At 40.4% G+C, this 20,870-nt stretch overlaps 1 protein-coding gene across 6 annotated transcripts in view; it reads right to left on the bottom strand.

The window, feature by feature from the left end:
• The window catches only part of macrod2 (mono-ADP ribosylhydrolase 2), a 434,913-nt gene that overhangs the window by 6,211 nt on the left and 407,832 nt on the right, over window positions 1–20,870 (bottom strand). For 2 of the 6 annotated variants that reach the window (XM_035992660.1, XM_031301858.2), the window contains exons 12-15: window positions 18,530–18,568; window positions 18,081–18,128; window positions 16,679–16,831; window positions 15,945–16,013 (exon numbers count right to left, since the gene is read on the bottom strand). In XM_035992660.1, coding sequence (XP_035848553.1) covers window positions 15,945–16,013; window positions 16,679–16,831; window positions 18,081–18,128; window positions 18,530–18,568 — 309 coding nt within the window. The remainder of the gene's footprint in view (window positions 1–15,944; window positions 16,014–16,678; window positions 16,832–18,080; window positions 18,129–18,529; window positions 18,569–20,870) is intronic. The other 4 variants (XM_035992662.1, XM_031301878.2, XM_035992661.1 and 1 more) reach the window with 3 other exon arrangements.

Raw genomic sequence — 20,870 nt, 5'->3', positions numbered from 1 at the left:
CATCCAAAGTGGTTTCAGTGTTGTGTATGTTTACACTAAAAAGTCTGCGGTCAAGGTAATTTAATTCCTTATAGAAACGCAGGGTCCTTGGTTGTAATACGCTTGGATACATGTGTAAGACTGCAGAGGTTCTTAAAGCATGTGGACAGCTTGGGCATGTGCTACCTTTGCTTCACTAGCAATTTGGACGTGTATGCTGCCAGCTATGGCGAATATACATTACACTGCTTCTTCAACATAGAACTGATTTAAATCTGTTGTAACTTTTTGGAATAAAATATATCTTCCCTAAGACTCCACTTAGGGACTTAGGGACTCAGGACTACTATAAAGCAGGAAGGACGAAGTAGCAACAATCATACCCTTTTTATTTATTTATTTTTACTTTTTGATCTGAGGCATCATGGAACTGTCCAGGGGGGGAAATAACAGTATTTTCTTTTTACTCAAAACTATTTAAAGGATAATTTTGGTTATTTACAGCTTGGATCTTATTTCCTTGGATTTAGTTGCAAGAAACGCTGGCTTCAATCATAGTTTAGAGATCTACCCTGCTTCCATCGGTTGTGCAATTGGTGTACAAGTTTTCTGTGCAATGACGGATTATTATTATCTTTGGTTTTAGCTAAAAGAAAATAAACAGTTTAGATAATCTGGTTCATCATGGTATGTTTATAACCTGTCTGAACGTTTCTCACCCAGCTGTTGTGAAGATGTCACTGTGTCCCAGGTATCAGCAATTACTTAGAGTGGAACATTATCATAACTGATAGAAATGGCCAAAACCAAAACATCCCAATGTTTCTAAAAAAATCCTTTTTTAAACAACCAGATTCTTTAATAGTTCCTTTTCTGTGGGGGCACAAGGTTCACAGAATAGGCAAAAAACATCTCTGTAGGCCAAAATCGAAGGGGGGATTGACACTCCCAGACTTTTTGCTATATTACTGGGCCTCAGCGATTAAGATGTTTACCTTTTGGTTAGACACATCAATACCAATGTCTGATTGGCTAATGCTGGAGCGGGAGGACTGCCACCCGTATTCTATGGCCGCGGTCCTACTAGCTCCGGCTGCGGTTAATAAGTCCCTGTATAATAACAACCCAATCATACATAGCATGATCTGTACCTGGAAACAAATCAAGACCACCTTTAATCTTAAACCAATCTCTTCTCTGCTACCCATCGCTAGAAACCCTACATTTGCCCCCTCCAGTCTGGATGGAGCCTTTTCTACATGGAGTGAGAGGGGTGTCCAATGTATTGGTGACTTATATATGGGAGGCGTCTTTGCCTCATTCACACAACTACAGAGGAAGTATGAGCTGGGGAATAATAACTTCTTTCGTTACCTACAAGTTAGGGACTACGTTCGGTAATACCTAAGAGACTTTGAGACTGAATCACAATCTAAAATAGATGACTGTCTGAAACTGTCTCCTAACGAAAGTAAATTGATATCCCGCATCTATAACAATCTCTTATTAATAAGCTCCCCATCGACTGAAAATTATAAACGTAAGTGGGAAGAGGAACTTGGTGAATCTATTCCAGATGATTTATGGACAGAAAGTCTTGAAAAAATACATAATTGTTCAGATAACGCAAGACATTGTCTTGTCCAATTTAAAATTATTCATAGGCTTCATTACTCAAAGGAGAAACTACACAACATATACCCAGAGGTGTCACCTATGTGTGATAAGTGCCACTCTTCTGTAGCATCACTTCTCCATAGTTTTGCTCTATGCCCAAGCGTCCAATTGTTCTGGATTGATATATGTAACATTATGTCTGAGGTCATAAATACTTCAATCAAACCTGAGACCTTGTTCATCATTCTTGGAATATCGGAAACCTTCAGGAAACTTAGTGTGGCACAGCAGCGCTTTCTCTCTTATTGTTTCATAATAGCAAAGAGATTAATCCTCATCTTATGGAAGAGCACAACTGTACCTACTTCTAAGATGTGGTTAGAGGATTTAACTAACACACTTCATTTAGAAAGGATAAGGTATACATTGAAAGACAGGCTCAACTTATTCAATAAAACATGGAAACCCCTTATATCATACCTCAAAACTACAATTCCAGTACAACAGTCCGCATCCTAGCACATGATATAATGACAATTATAATGGTATTAGAGTGAAGGCCTCTGTGAGGGAGGGTGGATGGGGTGGAGATACATAGGGAGGGGTTAGATGGGTAGACGGGGGGGATGGGATAGTGTGGGGGATCGCGGTCAGCCTGGTAGTGTTCTTGCCACTGTTTTTGTATTATTGTTGTTACTTGTCTCTCTCTCTTTTTTTTTTTTTTGTTGTTGCTTTGCCTTGCTTTAATGCTGCACCACTTCAAGTTTACTGTTTATTTGATTTATTGAATTACTTATAAAAAAATTCTTAGAATGTACAATTGTATGTCAAATCGTATGCTTTAATAAAAAGACGTTTGAGAAATGGCCAAAACCACGAGAATAAAAACCACATTGTCTTAACCCTGAATGATCCTTTATTGTTTTCTGCTTTTTATTACAAATAAATCAAAGAAGTAGCTGTACCACCAGATTAAGATCATCACAGTAAAGGAACACAGTGACAGGGAACATGTACACACACAATGTACCACATATGTTTGAGAGCCAGGCGTGTGGCGTCAATAGTGATGTAATGAATTACGCATAAACATAAAAAGATCCACTTTTCCACACGTCAAGCGGGACATATGGAATGTGTCTGATGTGGTGACTCATGTTGGAACAGAGCCTCCATCATATCTGCCTTTTATATGAGCTAGCATAGCATGCCTGTGTGCAGCAGCAGGAGCTCACTGAAGCACTGGCCTCATTCCAGATGCTCCTTTCTTTTCCTCTCTAAAGTAATAACAACCCAGTCTGGGTGCTAGGCTAGCATCATCTGCCTCTAACTGATCAAGACAAAGCAAAAAGCTCAGAATTTCAATTAAATGGGGCCCCAGCCTCCCCTGCCTGCCTGAGGCTCGGAGGGAACAGCGTCGCGGCTATGTCTTGCTCTCTAATTTGACTCCTGTGTACTGACAGTAGAGGGGCTATCATTTAGGGAAGGATGTGAGTGTGCTGTGGTAAACACATAAACAAGATGGGGGAGAGAGAAAAACAGGCCTCTGTCAAGGTTCTGGTGAAGGAGAGGCACAGTCCACAGAGGGCTGATAGGGAAAAGAGAAAAACAGAAGACGGAATGGACTCCCTCAGCAGCAAACTAAACAGCTTACACCAGTGGTTCTTAAAGCTGGGACCCTAAGAGGTCTTTTACAGTGTCTCCCACCCCCCATTTTGGTATGTAAATGCCAAATTAGTATGTTAAAACAGTACGCATAGTAACACAATTTGTATACCGCATGGGTAATTGTGGGTGTCTAGGGAAAGAGGGCATATGATATTTGTACTTTGGCCATCTCAAACATATATATCTCCTGGATTACACTAAAACGTGACATTTCTTCATGAAGATAGGCAACATCAGCATGGGTGACTGGTAATGAGGGTTTAAAAGGGCATCTGATCAGCATTTTCTCACATTTGAGAGCTATAATCAGTTCATATCTTTATTATCTGACAATTTATCATGATGTTTCAGTGAAGTTTTTGTGACACATTAATTGTGTGAACAGATGCCACGCAGCAGATCAAAAACATTTAAAACATTTAAAACATTTGCCGAACTTTTACATTCTTTAACTTTTCCTGTCAATTCAGCCTTACAAAAGTTTAGTGATAACATCCTGGAGAGAAAAACCCTCAGTAGCTCAATAGGGAGGACGTGTGTGTGTGTGTGTGTCTGTATGTGTGTGTGTGTGTGTGTCTGTATGTGTGTGTGTGTGTGTGTGTGTGTGTGTGTGTGTGTGTGTGTGTGTGTGTGTGTGTGTGTGTGTGTGTGTGCTCACATCTGCATACATAGGAGAGGGGAGAGGAAGGAAGAGAGTTGGGCATAAGTCACCCTTGTATGCAGACAAGCAGAAAATGACATCCCCCCCACCTTCCATTCATTTATTAGACACAAGGTAGTTAACGTTTTGTTGGTCAGCATTAGTGTTCTGCACCACAATATTCAACCCTGACAGGAAATGTGTTTGGACTGGACCGCAATGGCAAGTTAGATTTGAAAGCATCCTATTAATAAATGAAATACATATTTGATTCACTTTAGCCTTTGTATGATAAGTCTTCTCAATATTTTGCATCATCCTCAAAGAGCATTTGTCATGATCAGCAGTAGCACTGCCTCCACACCACTTTTAATGTGCTTGTCATTGGAGCTCAGTCAGCCCACAGGGGAGGCAGTCTCCGAGGGTCACCCACATGGCAGCATGGGAAACCGCCTCTGCTTAATGTTCCAGACAGGAGCCTTGGGCAGAACAGGAGGTTCCTTTTGTCCCTCAGCCACAGGACACATCTCCCTGTCTTTAATTCAAATCCACTTTTCTTGAGCAGTGAAAGACTAAAAATCGAAGTGTCTTTACCAGTTCCCCAGGAAATTTTCTTCAGTTCATTTGATCATCAAACCGTGGCGTGGTGGGCTGGTCTGCTGTGTCTGAACAGGTCCTGGAGCTTTGATCCCAGCCAGGTCACACAGGTGTCCAGCCGCTCCCACTCAAACAATGGACACGACTCATCGCAATCTCATGGGAGCTACTGAAAACCATTAAAACCGTTCTTTCACTTCCCAATAGGTGCTTAGTATCTTTTGCTAAACGGCCACTAAAGTATGCCAAAATCAAACGCACCACAGCTGAAAACATTTACAGACTGAATCTCTTTCACTGATTGCATTAAGTATTTATACTTTGCTTGCGTTGATCAAATATCTGGTACAAGTCTTTTGTTTCTGAGGATTTTAAGAGGCAGGTGGAGTGTTGCTGCTTGTTGAATAGTATTTGATCTTGAGAGAATAAGATAGGAAAATACCAAGGTCAACAGTATCTATTGAGAAGCTCCATTCCTTTCAGGAAATGAGAGAATTCATTTCAGCATGTAAACTGGGTGGTCTATGAGAGACTTGGGCCTGATCTGCATTGGACCATGTATATTAAACAGGTATCAAAGAGCCCCTCATTGAACTTTGCACGGACTAATAGCTTTGGGGCTGATGTGCCTACTGCAAAGATAATTAAAGACATCTCCCTGCTCAAGCAAAACAACAGCGGGTGGAACTCAACAAGTGCCCAACCAAAAGAACTAATGAGCTGGTAAATGTGGAAAGCATCCCATTTTCATATGTTAATGTTTAAGTTTGTAGTGCAGGCTTGTGAAAATAGCTTAGCTGCATGAGCTGCCATTCTCAAAACAGGAAAAAGGGATTTGGTGAGGAAGGGGAGGGGGGTCAGCGTTTGATAGCTGGAGTTTTCTTTGCCATGAGATGGAACACTGTCTGACAATCTGAGCCAATTAAAGAGCACCGAGCTGTGACCTGCAGGCTAGGGAGATGAAAACAAGCATGCTCAATAAACACTGTGACTGCCCCTCTATACTGCTATCCTCCTGAAAAGCCAAGAGTCTTCATTAATATTCCGCCTTTCTTCTCCCTAAGAAAAGGCCGAGGGGTTGTGGACACTAAGTAGCATTGTGCTCCCCTGCGGGTTTGGGTAACCTTGCAGTCGTGTCTGTGGTGGGCTGGCTCCAAGTTGGGTCAGGGTCCCCTAAACAGGCTGAAAAGGCCCAAGCTCATTACACAGGCCTGGGCCATGCTTGACGAGATGAGAAATCACAGAGTACTCCAAATGAGTGAAAGGAGAACAGGACACCATCTGCTTTGGGGTTAAGATACAACTCAGAGAAAGTGAAGATGATTAGAGGGCAGAGAGAGATGGCAAAAGAAAATAGGGGGCACAGATGACAACAAATGTTGCAAAAAAGGATTGGAAAATGACCACTGGCAACCCGTTGATAAGACACAACAAGGGTTGAAAGAAACCGAAAAGCCAGTAAAAATCTCCCCTGGCAATGTCTCTCACTCTTGATCTCTCTTTTTAGTCTTTTTGTATTCCCCACTTTGTCCAAGTCAGTGTGAAACAGTCACAATGATCCGCCATTTATTAATTTATTTTACACTTCACTCGGCTTTGCGTCGTGCCTAACAGGCTACTACTTTGACCCTTTGCCGCACCTTTACTTATCATCAAGCTGCCATACTTCCTCATAACACATCCTGCTGCTGCAGGCTGCAGGCATGATGGAGAAAGACAGCAGAAAACACAATTCTGAATGGCGATTTTTATTTTCCAAAACTCAAGCTCATTAGACAAGTCAAAAGCCACATGCACATTGTGTAAAGCCGAATTAAAATATCACAGAAGCATGTCAAGCTTGAGCTACCACCTACGAGCTAAGCATAGTAGTACAGTTAACGTGACTGGAGAGTGCTGCTAGCTGCTGACCTGTTGATGAAACCAAATCCAAACAAATGACTACAGCTCTTGCGAAATGGGTGGCAACTAACTGCAGACCTGTCAGCATCGTAGAAGACTCGAGTCTTAAAGACGTACTACGTTTGGCATGTTCTGACCCGTCTTAAACGTGAATTATACTAGCCCCATCCAAGGTGGCGCGTAATATCCTGCTGGTGCGCCCGATTTATGGCGCGCGAGCAGAGGTCGCGCACGGCTTTTTTTTTCAGCGGCGCGTGACAAAGCGGAAACAGGAGGCCTGAACGAGTTCGCCGACAACCGGATGCCAGGACTCTCAGAGTGACTGCAAGTCTCTCTTGTAAACTTACTGGGTTAAGATGAGTTCTTTTATGGTGAACGAAAGGCTTGAGCCGACGAAGTAGATCATCAAATCAAATCGAAGCGTCGACGGCAATGCTGCTGCCATTTCTGCTGTTGTTTACTTTTTTCTTCTTCTTCTAGTCCGTAGAAAGAGCAACATCGGTAGCCTTTGCTCATTAGCGCCACCTCTGTTCAGGAGAAGACTGCAACTAGTGTCGCGAGCACCAGCGCGGGTATAAATAGTCACGGCGATCCCATGACGTCACATTTGCACGCACCAGCTGGGCTGCGTCTAGTATATAGGAGCCTTTATACATTGCCGTCGAGGGGGACAGTAGTTTCACGCATACACAGCCTGTACGACACGGAGAAAGCAGCCACAATGGAACTGCTGCAAAGTGCAAACGCTGTCTCATTAACCGGTGATCACTGGACGTCAGTGAGTAATCAAAATGATTTAGAAGTTACTGCACACTATATTGACTCTGGTAAGGATAGGGATTTTTTTGTTTTTTTAGTTAGGTACTTGGAGGAATTGTGCAATAATGACAGATTCACACATTTTTCTTTTGTTTACAGTAAATAAATAATAAACAAATACAAATCTTAAAGTCAAGTTCATAAAGTAACTTTCCTTGCATTCATTTCATTCCCAGTCAAGATACACTGGTAAGAATTGCTTTCTATTGTTAATATGTACTTAAAAACAGTTCTGAAATGCAAATTAATAGAATTTTAATCATGTGATAAAACATGCGATTAATCGCGATTAACTATAGAAATTTAGCGATTAATTGCGATTTAAAAAAATTAATCGTTTGACAGCCCTAGTCAGAAGATAAGAAAGGAGATAAAATAGAGCAAGAACACTGAGATGAAAGGAGTAAGTGATTAACTGATTAGGTGAAGAAGTAAGAGAGTGAGACAAAACAAAAATAGACATGGAAGGGAAAAATGCAAAAGAGGCCTCCCTCTGTGTGACCTACATACCTGCTAAACCTGCTGTCAGTGGTGGCCTGCTCCTCTCTCATCACTCGCTGAATTACTTTACATAATCTTTAGACTCTCCCTGCACCGCTAGCGGGCCTGCTGCAGGAAGCTGCCCACCTCTGTCTTCAGTACCTACTGGGGTTCACTATATTAAAGCATAGACAGACAGTCTTGCATGGGACTGGTAAATCTGACAGGTGATCTGGCTAACCCCCACGAAGCATTAAAATGGGACACACAACAGCGTAGGAGGGAGGTGTAGAAGCAGCCGGATGCTTGTGTGCCCCTGAGGACAAGGCTCAGCCCAGCTGACTGATTTGCAGTTATGAAGTGATGCCTCTTCTGGGCAGCTCAAGGATTTCCGCAGGAGATCATGGATTGGACTGGTCAATATAATCAAAGTGCTAGACTGCAGTGAAAACCAGGAGCCCTGGCAGAGCAGCTGTCTATCACTGAAAGGTCAGCAAGAGAGCAGCTTGACTGGTAAACCTCAGCAGAAGCACCAAGTATTGTGTCAGCGGCAAGGGACTGATAAGGATGTAATTATAGCAAATGAAGACATTGACTTTACTGCTGGTTGCTGTTTCTTTGCCCAATGTTGTCAAATTAACTGTTTACTGTGATGACTTATTCTTATGTATCACTTCCTAATCATATGACGTAATATACTGAACAGTATCATATCATTAGGGCTGCAACTAACCATTATTTTTGTCATTGATGAATTTGCCCACTATTTGTTTCAATTATTCGATCCAAACAACAGTACAAACTCCCAACATATTCTGTTGGAATATTGTCAAGGGAGCAAATTCTCACATTTGAGAAGGTGGAACCATCAAATATTTGACATTTCTCGCTTAAAAAGGCTTTAGCGATTAATACTGTATTTTATCAAAATAGTTGCAAATTAATTTTGCTGCAATCAAAATTACTGACTAAATATTGCAGCTCTAATATGTTGTATTGTATCTTATTGCATCATACCCTCTCTGCATTCTGAGTGAACTTGAAGTGTGAGAAAGGGGTCAATATCTGAAAAATACTAGCGTTTTTCCAAAGGGTTAAACTTAACTGGCCGGGTTAGCTCAGTTGGTGAAAATAAAGGCCTAAAAATGTCTTTAAAAAACAAAAAAGACTTAAAATCCCAAGTGGCATGCCTAAGTCTCGAAAGACCATTCAGTATCTCACTGGGGTTTACTCCCCTATCTAACTCAAGTAGCTCTACCATTAAATCTCCCTCACTGCCTCTAGGAGACAGGCAACCCATACAGAGATCACTCATCACTCAGTGTCTTTGTGTGTGTGTGTGTGTGTGTGTGTGTGTGTGTGTGTGTGTGTGTGTGTGTATGTATGTGTATGTGTGTGTGTGTGTGTGTGTGTGTGTGTGTGGGTGATGGAGATTCAAATGTGTTTGAGACTTGTTTTTTTGTTGCCTCTCTGCTGGCAGACAAATTATCACTCTGCTCAGAGTTGACTGGATAAGACAGCTTATCAAAAAAAAAGAGCTTCAAAGGAGGACAGAAAATGTGTGTCCCTTGTAGTCCGTTAGGTGAGGCCCTCTCTCTTTGAGGTAGGCCTCTGGGCCAGAGGTAACCAACATAATAAACATTGTGCACATTGTTGGTCTATTCCCTATCTCCAGCTAAATGACCAGAGTTCCGTATTTCTCATCAATAAGACAATAAGAAATTACAAACTGATGGAGAGTGCTGTGGAATGATGGCAAAGAGCCAAATACACTCAGGGCCAGATGTATGTACATTTGCGAATGTAGCGTTATCAGCACCATGGCCAACCCACAGAAAGCGGTACGCTGTGGTACTTCAGCTTACGTCGTATTTACCAAACCTGCAGTTCATCAGGTAATCAGCGCCTTTCTCCACCCACTATACCGTAAATTGCGCTGTAGCAAAGCATTAAGTACTTGTGCTACGATACGGCTGACTGCAGACTGCGATATTCCCACTGCTGATGCTATGACTGTTTGAAATGATCCTGATGCCAATATTTGTAATGTATGGAGGAGTTTAACAACTGCTGGAATGGAATGTGAACGCTGAGTCGGAGATTCAATGTCATCTTTGATTTCTTCCAGTAACTGTAATATTGCATGGCTGCTTAATCTGTAACGCTTAATGATTTCGTGTTCAACTGAAAAAGTGTGATCCTTGTGGCAAAAATCCTTTCAGCTTGTCTCCTTGGCCTATGTCTTCGTCTTGCTCGGATTACTGCCGCCATTTCACCAGGAGGCATATGCGAGGAAACTTGCTTGCGGCTGGTTTACACCTGCTTTTAAGAGGCGGACAATTTTCACCGCAAAATAGAGGCGCGCTGTCACGGGTGGTTTTTGTACATACCGCGGAATACATAATTAGGCGCACTTTACGCTTCCCCTCCCATCTCTTTATGGGAAACTCCCACTTTCCCCTTGGCCCTCCCGTGAATGCATATGCATGACACGGAAAAGCGCAATTTGCCATTTTCAGTTACCGCGACAGGCAGTCTGCGCTTTTAACTCAGTGTGGCCTGTTTGTACATACCTCGCCATGCTTTTACGCGCACGTTGTGAAACAAATATGCCTGAAGTGGGCGCAAAAGCGTTAGTACATCTGGCCCTCAGACTCCAAAGGGTCATATTTAAATCACCAGGAAACAGGCTTGATTTGATATCCAGTAACCTAAAATTAATAAAGCAAGTCAAAACAAGGAGCAAAGTGGAATTCAACGATAAAAGCTCCTTTAATACGGATAAAGATAAGACTGTGGTTGGTCTACACGGTGCTCGCACAAAATGCCTCAGCAGGGCTGTGATTGGTGTAGCTGCTGTTCCTGGACTTTCACAGTCAGCGTATGAAGCTATAAAACACAAGTATAGCCTAATGTCTTTAGCCAGTCGCAGCTTGCTCCCTGAGGAGACACTCAGTGTTACAGTATACAATGTTATGCCAAAAGTTAATTGTGTGCTGACAACTCTTTCCACAGGAAAGATTGCATTGCTCTCCAGAATTAGATTTACATCACTGGTATCCCATTGTTCACAAAAGGCAAAGACAAAAGGTCACAAAACAACCAATTAAACAAAGCTTCAAATCCTTTTTTGTTAAAACGAAGGAACATAAATGCAAAGCACACTTCAGCAACAACAAATTCTGAGAGGAATATACCAATTAATTCTGGAATAAATTATTGAAGCTGTTAAAAAGAAGAAAAAGCTCGCTTTTGATTTGCAATGGATTACTAACAAATTCCACTCTTTGTACTTGATGCCTTAACACAAAAGAGCGACCACACAGGGTGACTGTGCTGTAATAGTTTTGTATGCACCTTGATATTGCCAATGGCAAGTCTGCTGGATTTCAGAAGAGCCATTTGTGTCAGCTTGTTGTTCTGTTACACTCAAGCTGTATCACCGAGGGAGTAAAATAGATAGAAATCAATAACATCCCCTAAATAACATTCACAAACAAGAGAATAACACCAATTATTATAACAGTTGTTAGAAGGCGATTAGTTGCACCTCCCATTTTGATGCATTTTTTTTAATATTGTTTGTGGATCTTACAAGGGAGAAAGGTGGGTGCATGTGGTTTTTGGGCACCATATGGCACTTGCAGATGCAGCTTGGCTTTCTACTCAGAGTCTCAGATACAGTGAGCTGGAAGTGGTTGTGGCAAAGTCACAGCACTAAATAAGGCCCTCACACCCATCTATACTTAAAACATCCTGGCCACCATGGGACAAAAACATTTGGAGATAGAAAGTCATGAAATCTAGATAATAAAGTAACAATAAACAAGTTAAAAAACTTTGATAATGAGTGTGAAGTAGAGTTTACTAGTGTTCCTGTGATGTTTTTTTAACAACACAACAGGTCTAAGGAGAGAAAAGGAAACAAAGAAAAATCAAAGGGAGAGATGAGTAGTGGGAATGTCAGCTCCACCAGCCTCTGGGCTGATGTAATGGTGTCTTGTCTCTGCTGTGTTGAGACTTAGATTGTTGTGATGGCCTGCTGGGTCTGTCTATCTCCCCATCCTCTTTCTCTCCTCCTCCCCTGCAGGGTCCCTCCTGCCTACCTTTAGTGTGCCATTACAGTCGGTCTGGTCTGCACCCAGCCAGACCAGACCCCCCCCCCTCAAAAGAACTCTCTGTAGCATCCTTTCATACTCAAGAAGCTGCTTTCATCCCAGTCAGCCAGAGGCCAGCTTTGTTAAAGGCTGAAAAATATAACATTCAAGCTCCCTCAATTGCAAGGTTCTCTGTGCCTTATATTCAGGCATATAATGACGAGCAGAATTGTAGGGACAGCGTAGTCTTTTGGTCACATTTAAAAAAGTCTGTATCGATAATAGGCACATACTAAACTGACTGGCAGTATAATAGGATGTACTATCACAAAACAGTCTTGACCACCTTATTCAGGTTTGTGTTGGTGCACTGCATGACATGCAAATGCTTTACAGGCGAAACTTGATCAAAGTGTGATTGGAAAGCAGGATGAGCTGCTGTTCACTTGGTGGCATTGAATCTGTGCAGGCATTAAATCGTACCTTTGGAGCTAAGATATCGACTCCTGTAGGAGAATCACACATGCATGAAGGAAAAACAATTTCTGTTCACAACTCAGATGTATTTATTCCTAGCTTTAGGCAAAGACAGTCTTATTTTAATCTATGGATGTTCCATGAGCTTACTGATGTGGGTGCCCACCCTCACAAGTCACCAGAACAAGGCTTGCTGGATAGATGTTTCAAACACAATAACAATATAGCCTCCATTTCCAAAGTATGTTACGAATATTCATGAATAAAGGCTGCTTGGATTCAGAATCAATTTGAGGAGCCTTTATAAAATCCCAAATATCAGACTGAGAATCTCATTGTCTGTGCAGGGAAATATTTAATACATATGATTCATTTTGTGGAGCCTGATTTAAAATACTAAATCTGTCCTCTACCTCTTGCATATCTCTACTCCACACAGATATTCCAGAGAGCAAACATTCCCAGAATATAATATTTGTTACATACTGTTTTGATCATATGGGTCTTGGTTGCTTATACAAATTGCATTAAATTGAAGTAATTTGTAGAGCTAAGAACAACTAAACTAAATGCTTAAACAAAACTGCATATTTGTAGGAACAGGCCTGCAATGTAAACAACAGATGGCATAGTTTGGTAATATGAAGTGTTAAGATATCAGCAAATGACCTGTGTGCAGTATCCTACATCTTTATCTAATACTAAGGGAATGTGTGTAAACTGAATAGATTCTTACATTAACAAGTTATAATGATGACGAGAGTGAAAATTAATAAAACATAAGGCTTTGTATTATTTTCTGTGACTGAGCTGGGACTGAGATGCTAAGCTGTGATAAACACTTTCATATGTGAAATATTGAGCTATGTCAGAAGAGCAGGCTGTCAACAGATATTGCTGACAACTGGGTGCACGTGTATGGAAGCATTTGGCAGACTACATTTAAATAAAAATGCAATCTCACAAAAGCATTTTAATTTCCCACTTAGGCATTAATTGGGTGAAAATTAAAATTCAATAATGTTTGCATTTGATTTACCTTTATGCAAATTACCTGACAATTTGAAAATGAAATGTAAATTGGCTTTTGCATTTTCATTTTCAAAGACTAACCCTGCTTTATGGTTGACAATATTGAAATGTTAATTCAAATGTGAACATGGAAAAGCATTAAAAAGTGAAGGATATTGCAGAGCTTTCCGGTGTATGTGAGAGAACAATCCATCGGAGGATGCAGCAATTTTGTTTGATTGAGGTAAACTCTTGCCAATGATATAAGCAAGCTAGCTAATTAATGTTACTAAAATAAAAATAAAAACACATAGACCTAACTTTATTCAAGTGTAATAATGGATGACAGTTATCATAGTGATAAAATGGAATATAATGTGCAAAATGTTGAATAGTTTAATTTAATTTAAAATGTATTAATTTATCACTTTTATCACAACTTATCATTCTACCATTTATATGATAAACCTGCAATCACCGGTTGTTGGGCTGACAGAATATTTTAACATATTGAAATGTTAAATTAAACGTAATTGAAATGTAATTGCAATTCGATGCAATGCTTTTCCATTTTCACATTTAAATATTGTCAACCATAAAGCAGTCTTTAAAAATCAAATGTCAAAAGGCTTTTGCATTTTAATTTTAATATTGCCAGATAATGCCCATGCTAGTGGTAAAAATGCAAATTGCATTATTGCATTTTGATTGACCCACCTAATGCATATGTAAGTGGGAAATGAAAATGCTATTGTGAGATTACATTTTCATTTAGTCGCTAGATGCTTCCATACACATGTATATAGATGTGCAGATGCAAAGGATGGTATTTGAGAATGCTGTGTAATGACATGTCTGAGTGTAAACAGTCATATAGGAGGCATCACTGATTAGGTCAAAGAACTAGAAGGTATCATATGTGTGCGTAGTAACCTCATATTCAGCTGTCCTCATCAATTGTTTGGTTCATTCCTCATATCATTATTAGGCATTTTATTACTCCTTTCAATGAAGCAGATCTAACCTCTGGCCATGAGCAGGCAGCCTGATTACAGTTATTATTTTTAATAAAAGGTATTGGCTCGGGAATCATTTGGTTTTGTCCTGTGAATAGCTGGTTATGCGTGGCTAAGCTGGGCTGTGTTGGCCTGCATGAGATTCAATATCCAAGACAGTTTGAGTCTGCACACGGTCCAAAGCCCTGCTCCTGTATACAAAATGCAATCTGCCTGCAATCAGGAATAACACCCCTGTTTACTGCTTGACAGTGCCACCACACAGTATATGGCCCATGGTAACCCTAGACAGTGACAGACACTGGCTGGCTCAGGCAAGACACAATCAACAGGCTGGAGTGAAGCTTTCCAGTGATGGAAAGCCTGTAGTGTTTGTAGGACGTATTCCAATGGCTTTCAGAGAGGATGGAGAAGGCTATCTCAGATAGATCTATCTGGAATGTTCCCACCCTAAATTAATTGAATGTCAGTCAAAGAGAAAGTGAAATGGAGGTGAGGGAGTGACTCAGACCTTTGTGTTAGTTGCAGTGGTGGGAGATGGGTGGCTGGAGTCCACAAATCTAACCCTTTACTTCTCCAGAGAATACCCTTAATCACTGACAATATGAGCCAGAGAAAGATGGGGATAAAGACAGATTATCCTATGTGGTCAACGAACGAACATAAATGAGAGCAATGCAGAAAGAGTAGTTTGATCCAAACAAAATGGCTGGCTGAAGCGTAACAAGAGGCTAATTATATAGAAAACCTGGCTAAAACAGAGAGAGATTAGCAGTACAATTCAATTTAAAGTTAACTACTATTATTCAATATCTTTCTTATTGTCAACAAGACCAAAACCAACAATGTGTAAGTCTGTCTCTCAATACTTTCTGACTTCTTTCTTTTCTAGGCAAATTAATTTCCTTAAACAGCTGGGCACTTGTTACTGGGCACAAATGTTACTCAAACAGGAGAAAATAGTGTATTTGTTGGACACTATTTTCAGCCGTGGATCAACACACATTTGATGCAAATCTTACAAAAGCTGGTTGGTGTATGTGGAATTGACTCTAAATAAACTACAGTGCTCATGTTCATGAAAGAACAGGCCACCCAGTGCAATGGTTTGACTCATTGATGCGAAATTAATAGTAAACAATGGAGGTGTATGGCACAGAGGAATAAGCTGTATTAGGCTTTGGATACACACACAACACTTTTAAAGCGATTTGTTGACCATAAAAAAATATTGAACACTGCCAGCTATTCTGCCCAGAAAAGAACAATGCTTATTTCATACAGCCATTATAGTTGGGGTTCATTTATTTATCTGCTGTGATTGTCTTCAGCACCTCCATCATGGCTTCCAGAGATGTGTTATACCGCCTGAGGCCCCCTGCAATTCCTAAAACGTCACGTACAAAGTGATTTTACGTGAGTGAAGTAGATCTTAGATAGGCTGAGATTGATTCCAGGGGAAAACTAGTTTGACGAATAGCAGACAACAAAAACATCGCTGACCACAATAATTCAATACACAAGTATACAAATACACCAGACTAGACGAGAAAATCGCATTGATAGAAAGTCAGTCAGTCAGACTCTCAATCAGGTCAAATCAAATCATATCAAATCAAATCCAAGCAAATCAGATCTTACATTCCATCTCCACAGTGGACTTTGCTGTGCCGTCATCTTCTGCCTTTGCAGCAGGCTGCTCTTCCTCTGCTGGAAAAAGGAAGCAAAGCTGTGATGTTTGTCACACCTACATCAGTGTCTTTGCAGACAGGTGATCGTACCTACGTGTCTGCAAAAAAAGAAGCTTGACCTGCCATGTCTTCAATAAAATCAGCTTGGTTTATATGTGTACGTGTAAAGTATGGTTAGTGTGAGTATGTGCTGTGGACTATGACTGTCCATTATTAGAATATTGTATGTCCAATCTGTAATACTGCACACAATCTGAGCCAATACCTCCTGACTTGGTTCTGCTTATTCTGTGCTGAGAGATGAATTTGCATAGATTCAACCACTGACTGTAAGAAATAATAACACCCTTATTGTGCATTTGTAGCGTTCCATCTCCAAACCTTGTAATTTTAGACTGCTGGTAAACCAAAAATGTAAACATTTATATTTCCATTTTGTTATTTTGTCATTTTGTCAGCCGTTGGGGTTTCATGCATACAACCGACTTATTCATATCTGTCTGCAGCAGTGCTCCGTGGATATTTTGCTGCATATAGTGATAAAATATAATTGCTATCTAGAAATCAGACCATCCCCTGAACCTTTTTCAATTTGGTATGAATATTTGTGACTGACAACCTGTGTATGTCAATTTTTTTTATGTAAAAGCATAAAAACAAATGCATGCACCCTGAAGAACACACCTTTGTCTTTATCTTCATCTTTCTCGTTGTCAATGCCTTTGTCTTTATCGCTCTCTTCGTCGCCGTCAATTCCTACATCTTCATCTTTGTCTTGGTTTTCTTTTTCATCTTTATCCTTTTCTTGATTTGGGTCCTCGTTTCCTGAATGTTCATCTAGAGGCACACACATTGAAATATAAAAAGAAGTACATTTTAAAGGATTAATTAAGGCATAGGGAATCAAAGCTTTAACATAAAATCCTGTAACACATGGCAGAAAACAAGCCCATATGTCATGATTGCTGATAGAATCTCTCAGAAACAGTTTTATACCAACAGGTTGCTCTTTTCCAGTTTGAAAGGCACAGGGGGTTGACCGGAACGAAAGGAAAACTCAGAAACTACAAAAAAAAAACTTTTCTTAAGAAAAAGTGCTTGTTTTAGGCTGTATGAGCTAGTTAGGCCTTGTGCTAAAAGATGTATAGTCTTAGCAGATAAAGAACAACATTTGTGTGTAAAAACAATAACAAAGAAAAATGCAAAAGAGCAGTGTACTAATGGTAAATAAATGTGCTAATAAAGGTCTGTGTGCAAAGGTTATATTTGATAAAGCAACCAAGACCACATTATTAAATAACATATTGATCTGTGGTCTCTGGTTTTCACCTGCAATGCAAACACACACAGACAAGAATGATGCAGCTGCTGTATTTTTGGCTGAATTAGTCTGCAGGTGTTGTTTTTAACCGTATATCTAGCTCCTACCTCTCTGTTTGTGTCTCACGAGAAAGTAATTACATGTCTCTGGTTATGGAAAGCATCCCAGGGCTGCATTTGGTATAACTCTCTCATAGAATATCTACAAAATTCATGTTCAGAGAGGCTCTATCTGTCAAATCTTTGTCAATGGGATGGGATTTGAATAAAACAAAAACAGAAGAGAGACAAGGCTCTGCGCACTGCCAGTATGCAAATGCAGAATCTTAATTATATACCAGCAACACAGAGGATAGTTCAAGAAAGACACATGGTTCTTGCTCTAAGTTAATGGTTGCCTCTCTGTAAAACACACACACACACACACACAAACACACACACACACATACACACACACAAAATGTAAGGCTCTTACTGTCAGCACACCAAAACACATCAGAGTCTCAGGGTCTGTTCTTGTATACTAGTTATTCCTCTGTTGCTAACGAGACTGATCAGGTTAGAGCTTTAATCAAACTTGAGCTGAAGTGAAAACCAGAGCAATGAGTTGCACGTCGGTCAGCTCGTACAATTCCCATCATAAGAGTCAGATCAATATGCGCTCCTTCCCACTCAGTGAGTGATGTGTAGAGTAGTGGCAATAATCGACAATAACACAAAATCACACCCTGTCCATGCTGGAGCCTTGGATGTAACTGTACTATACCTAGGTTTTGACTTGCCATCTCCACATCTGTATTTCCCGCAGCAGCATCTAGAAAGAGTGGAAAACAATTGAGTTCAGTGTTAGAGCCTGGAGTTGAGTTGACTTGGCTTTGGATATCACCTCAAACTGCATTTTCATTCCATCTCTTTGTGTAGCATTGTCTTTGTACTGCAGTATGAGAGCAATGGAACCACAAAGACATGCATAAATTAAGTGAGAAAAAAGAAGGGAAAAGAATGTCACTTCTAAAACCATACATAATTGAAGGATTTCTTTGTTTCAAGCTACTGTGATAATAGGACTTTTTTGCATTGGAGTGGCGGCACAGAATGGAAAGACTGAATTGGAACGAATAGAAAATTCAATTTTTGATGACAAATGACATCAAGAAGCACTGGTAGAGCCAAGGGGCTCAGAACATGTGTTAATGGTCCGTAGAGCTACATTACCATCGTCACCCTCTTCTTCATCACCTATTTCCTCTTTACCTGAAAAGGGAGGGAAAGGAATCATCAGCCAAACACAAGCATGCATGGGAATAATGCCAGCCATTCAAATTTGAAAAACAAAGCTACCAGTCATACTAATGATCACAAACTGTCCATCTCTAGGCAAAGGATTCATCTTGTGAGAGCTGGCATCACATTTTAAAATGGTTAAGCCTACCTCCTTCCTAGCTTCGGTTTCTCTAGCCTCACTTTCACAATGTTTTTTTTTTTTTTACATAGAGGGTTAATAATGGGCTTTTCTGTCCATGGTCTAGGTTATTGGTAAGGAAACCTACTCACGCACTCGCTAATAACTGCTTATTTTGTTAGAAATATAATAGGTAATTTGTTAGCTTTGCTAGTCTTTGAAATAGTCGGCTTTGGAATTCAGTTGTTATAGGCTTATAAACGTGTAACAGCAGGTACTTATCAAACCAGACTAAGAGTACAGCCATGCTCTGTCAGGCTGTAATAAGGCACAGCAGTGCTTTGTGCTAAATGCTAATGTTAGCATACAACATGCATACAGTGACAATGCTAACATGTTGATGTTAATAGAGAACATTATAATGTTTACCATGTTCACATCTTAGTTTAGTGTGATAGCATGCTAACTTTAGCTACTTTGCTTTGAACACTGTGTGTGCCCGATCTGTACCAGAAACCCGATCCGTTCTACGTATGTTCGTACTGTAGACGGTTGAGGTTAGTCGTTGCCGTTGGACAGTTAGGGTCAGGATAGCCCATTGGTCAGGGGATAGGACCTGCACTGATCGGGTTTTAGGTACAAATCGGGTTCTGACAAACACAAAGTACACCTCAGGCTCATGGGAATGTCACTACTTGTGCAGATATTTGGTCATGAACAAATTTAATTGGTATTGGCCAAATAAAATTGTAGCCATCATGACTAAAAAAACAGTATCACTATGATAGTATAGTGTAGTACAGTGAATAGCAGTACTATAGTATCACTATGATACTATAAAATACTATACTTAAAAGTATCATGTTTCATCTGATCCATGAAAAAAACGTATTGGAGGGCAGGTTTTCTACACATATTACTTTACATATAGACATCATTCTTGCTAATCAACCTCCAACTTTAATGACAGCCTCTGCCCAACTACAGCTACCTACCCAGTGTCCAACACCATGGCAAAATGTGTCCAATGTATGCACAAAAGGCAGATTTCAGTAGTGACATAAAACTACTAATCCCTGCATATCTCTTACCCCCACCCTGCTCACCCCTTTTCTCCTGCACGCACGCACGCACGCATGCACGCACGCACACACGCACACGCACACACACACACACACACACACACACACACACACACACAAATGACATTTGGGACAAATTGAGTAAATGAAAGCCATGACACCAATAAGGGAACATGGTCTACAATGGCTATTGTGCAGCTTCTATAATTGCTTTTTTAACAAGCTGTAGAGAGAAACCATTTTTTCATATCTATGCAATTTTGCCCTGCACTCAGAACAATAAAAATGCCAGCCTCTATTAAATGGGGAAAAGGCCAGTTCTACCAGTGCTGCATGTTTTACTCAAGTGCCTCTGTCCATCACGCAGAATGCTGGTGACACACAGTAGATGGCAATCCTTTCTGTTAATCATAACTGCCATTTTGAGATGGAGCCACAGACAGGGGGGGACGAAATCCTCGCTGGCCATGAGGTCACCCTAAAACCTTTCTTTTGCGTTTAGAACTTATGCATGGCTGTTGTATCCGTCTAAAGTGATCCCAAACCACAATATATCAGATACAACAAAAGGCTGAATGTAATTTCCTCCCTGTTATTTGATCATTCGTATTGGGCTTTTTAAATGAAACAGTATTCAATTTGTGATAAAGGATGCTAAGGAACACAAACAAGACAACAAAAGTTTATATGTAGGGCAGATGTGATTTATAATGGCTCCAAGTTAAGTTCAATTAGAACACTGTCTCTCTCACAAAGAATAAAACCCAACTAGCACCAGGCCGCTCACTCATGTGCTCCAAACAGCAGGTGGCAGCATTGTCACAGCTTTCCTTCCCAATACTCACTGTCTTCACTGTAAGTCAGGGGTCTAACATACTTCACATGGAAAGACTCCAGTCCACACCTCAAGACTTTTAGTGTCAATACTCCTATGAATTCCCCTTTCAGAAATAAATTGACTAAAAGGCCATTTTAGGCACTCGCCTGCACTTGTGTTGAAGTAGTAGTATTTTCTTGGATAAAATGTTAGTCTCACACACTTGAATGATTTATTTATGTCAACATCAGATTC

Source organism: Sander lucioperca, chromosome 15 (genome assembly GCF_008315115.2).
Source record: "Sander lucioperca isolate FBNREF2018 chromosome 15, SLUC_FBN_1.2, whole genome shotgun sequence".
In the NCBI taxonomy this organism is placed as follows: Eukaryota; Metazoa; Chordata; class Actinopteri; order Perciformes; family Percidae; genus Sander; species Sander lucioperca.
Note: the sequence above shows the minus strand (reverse complement) of the source record. Positions and strands in the feature narration are given on the sequence as shown.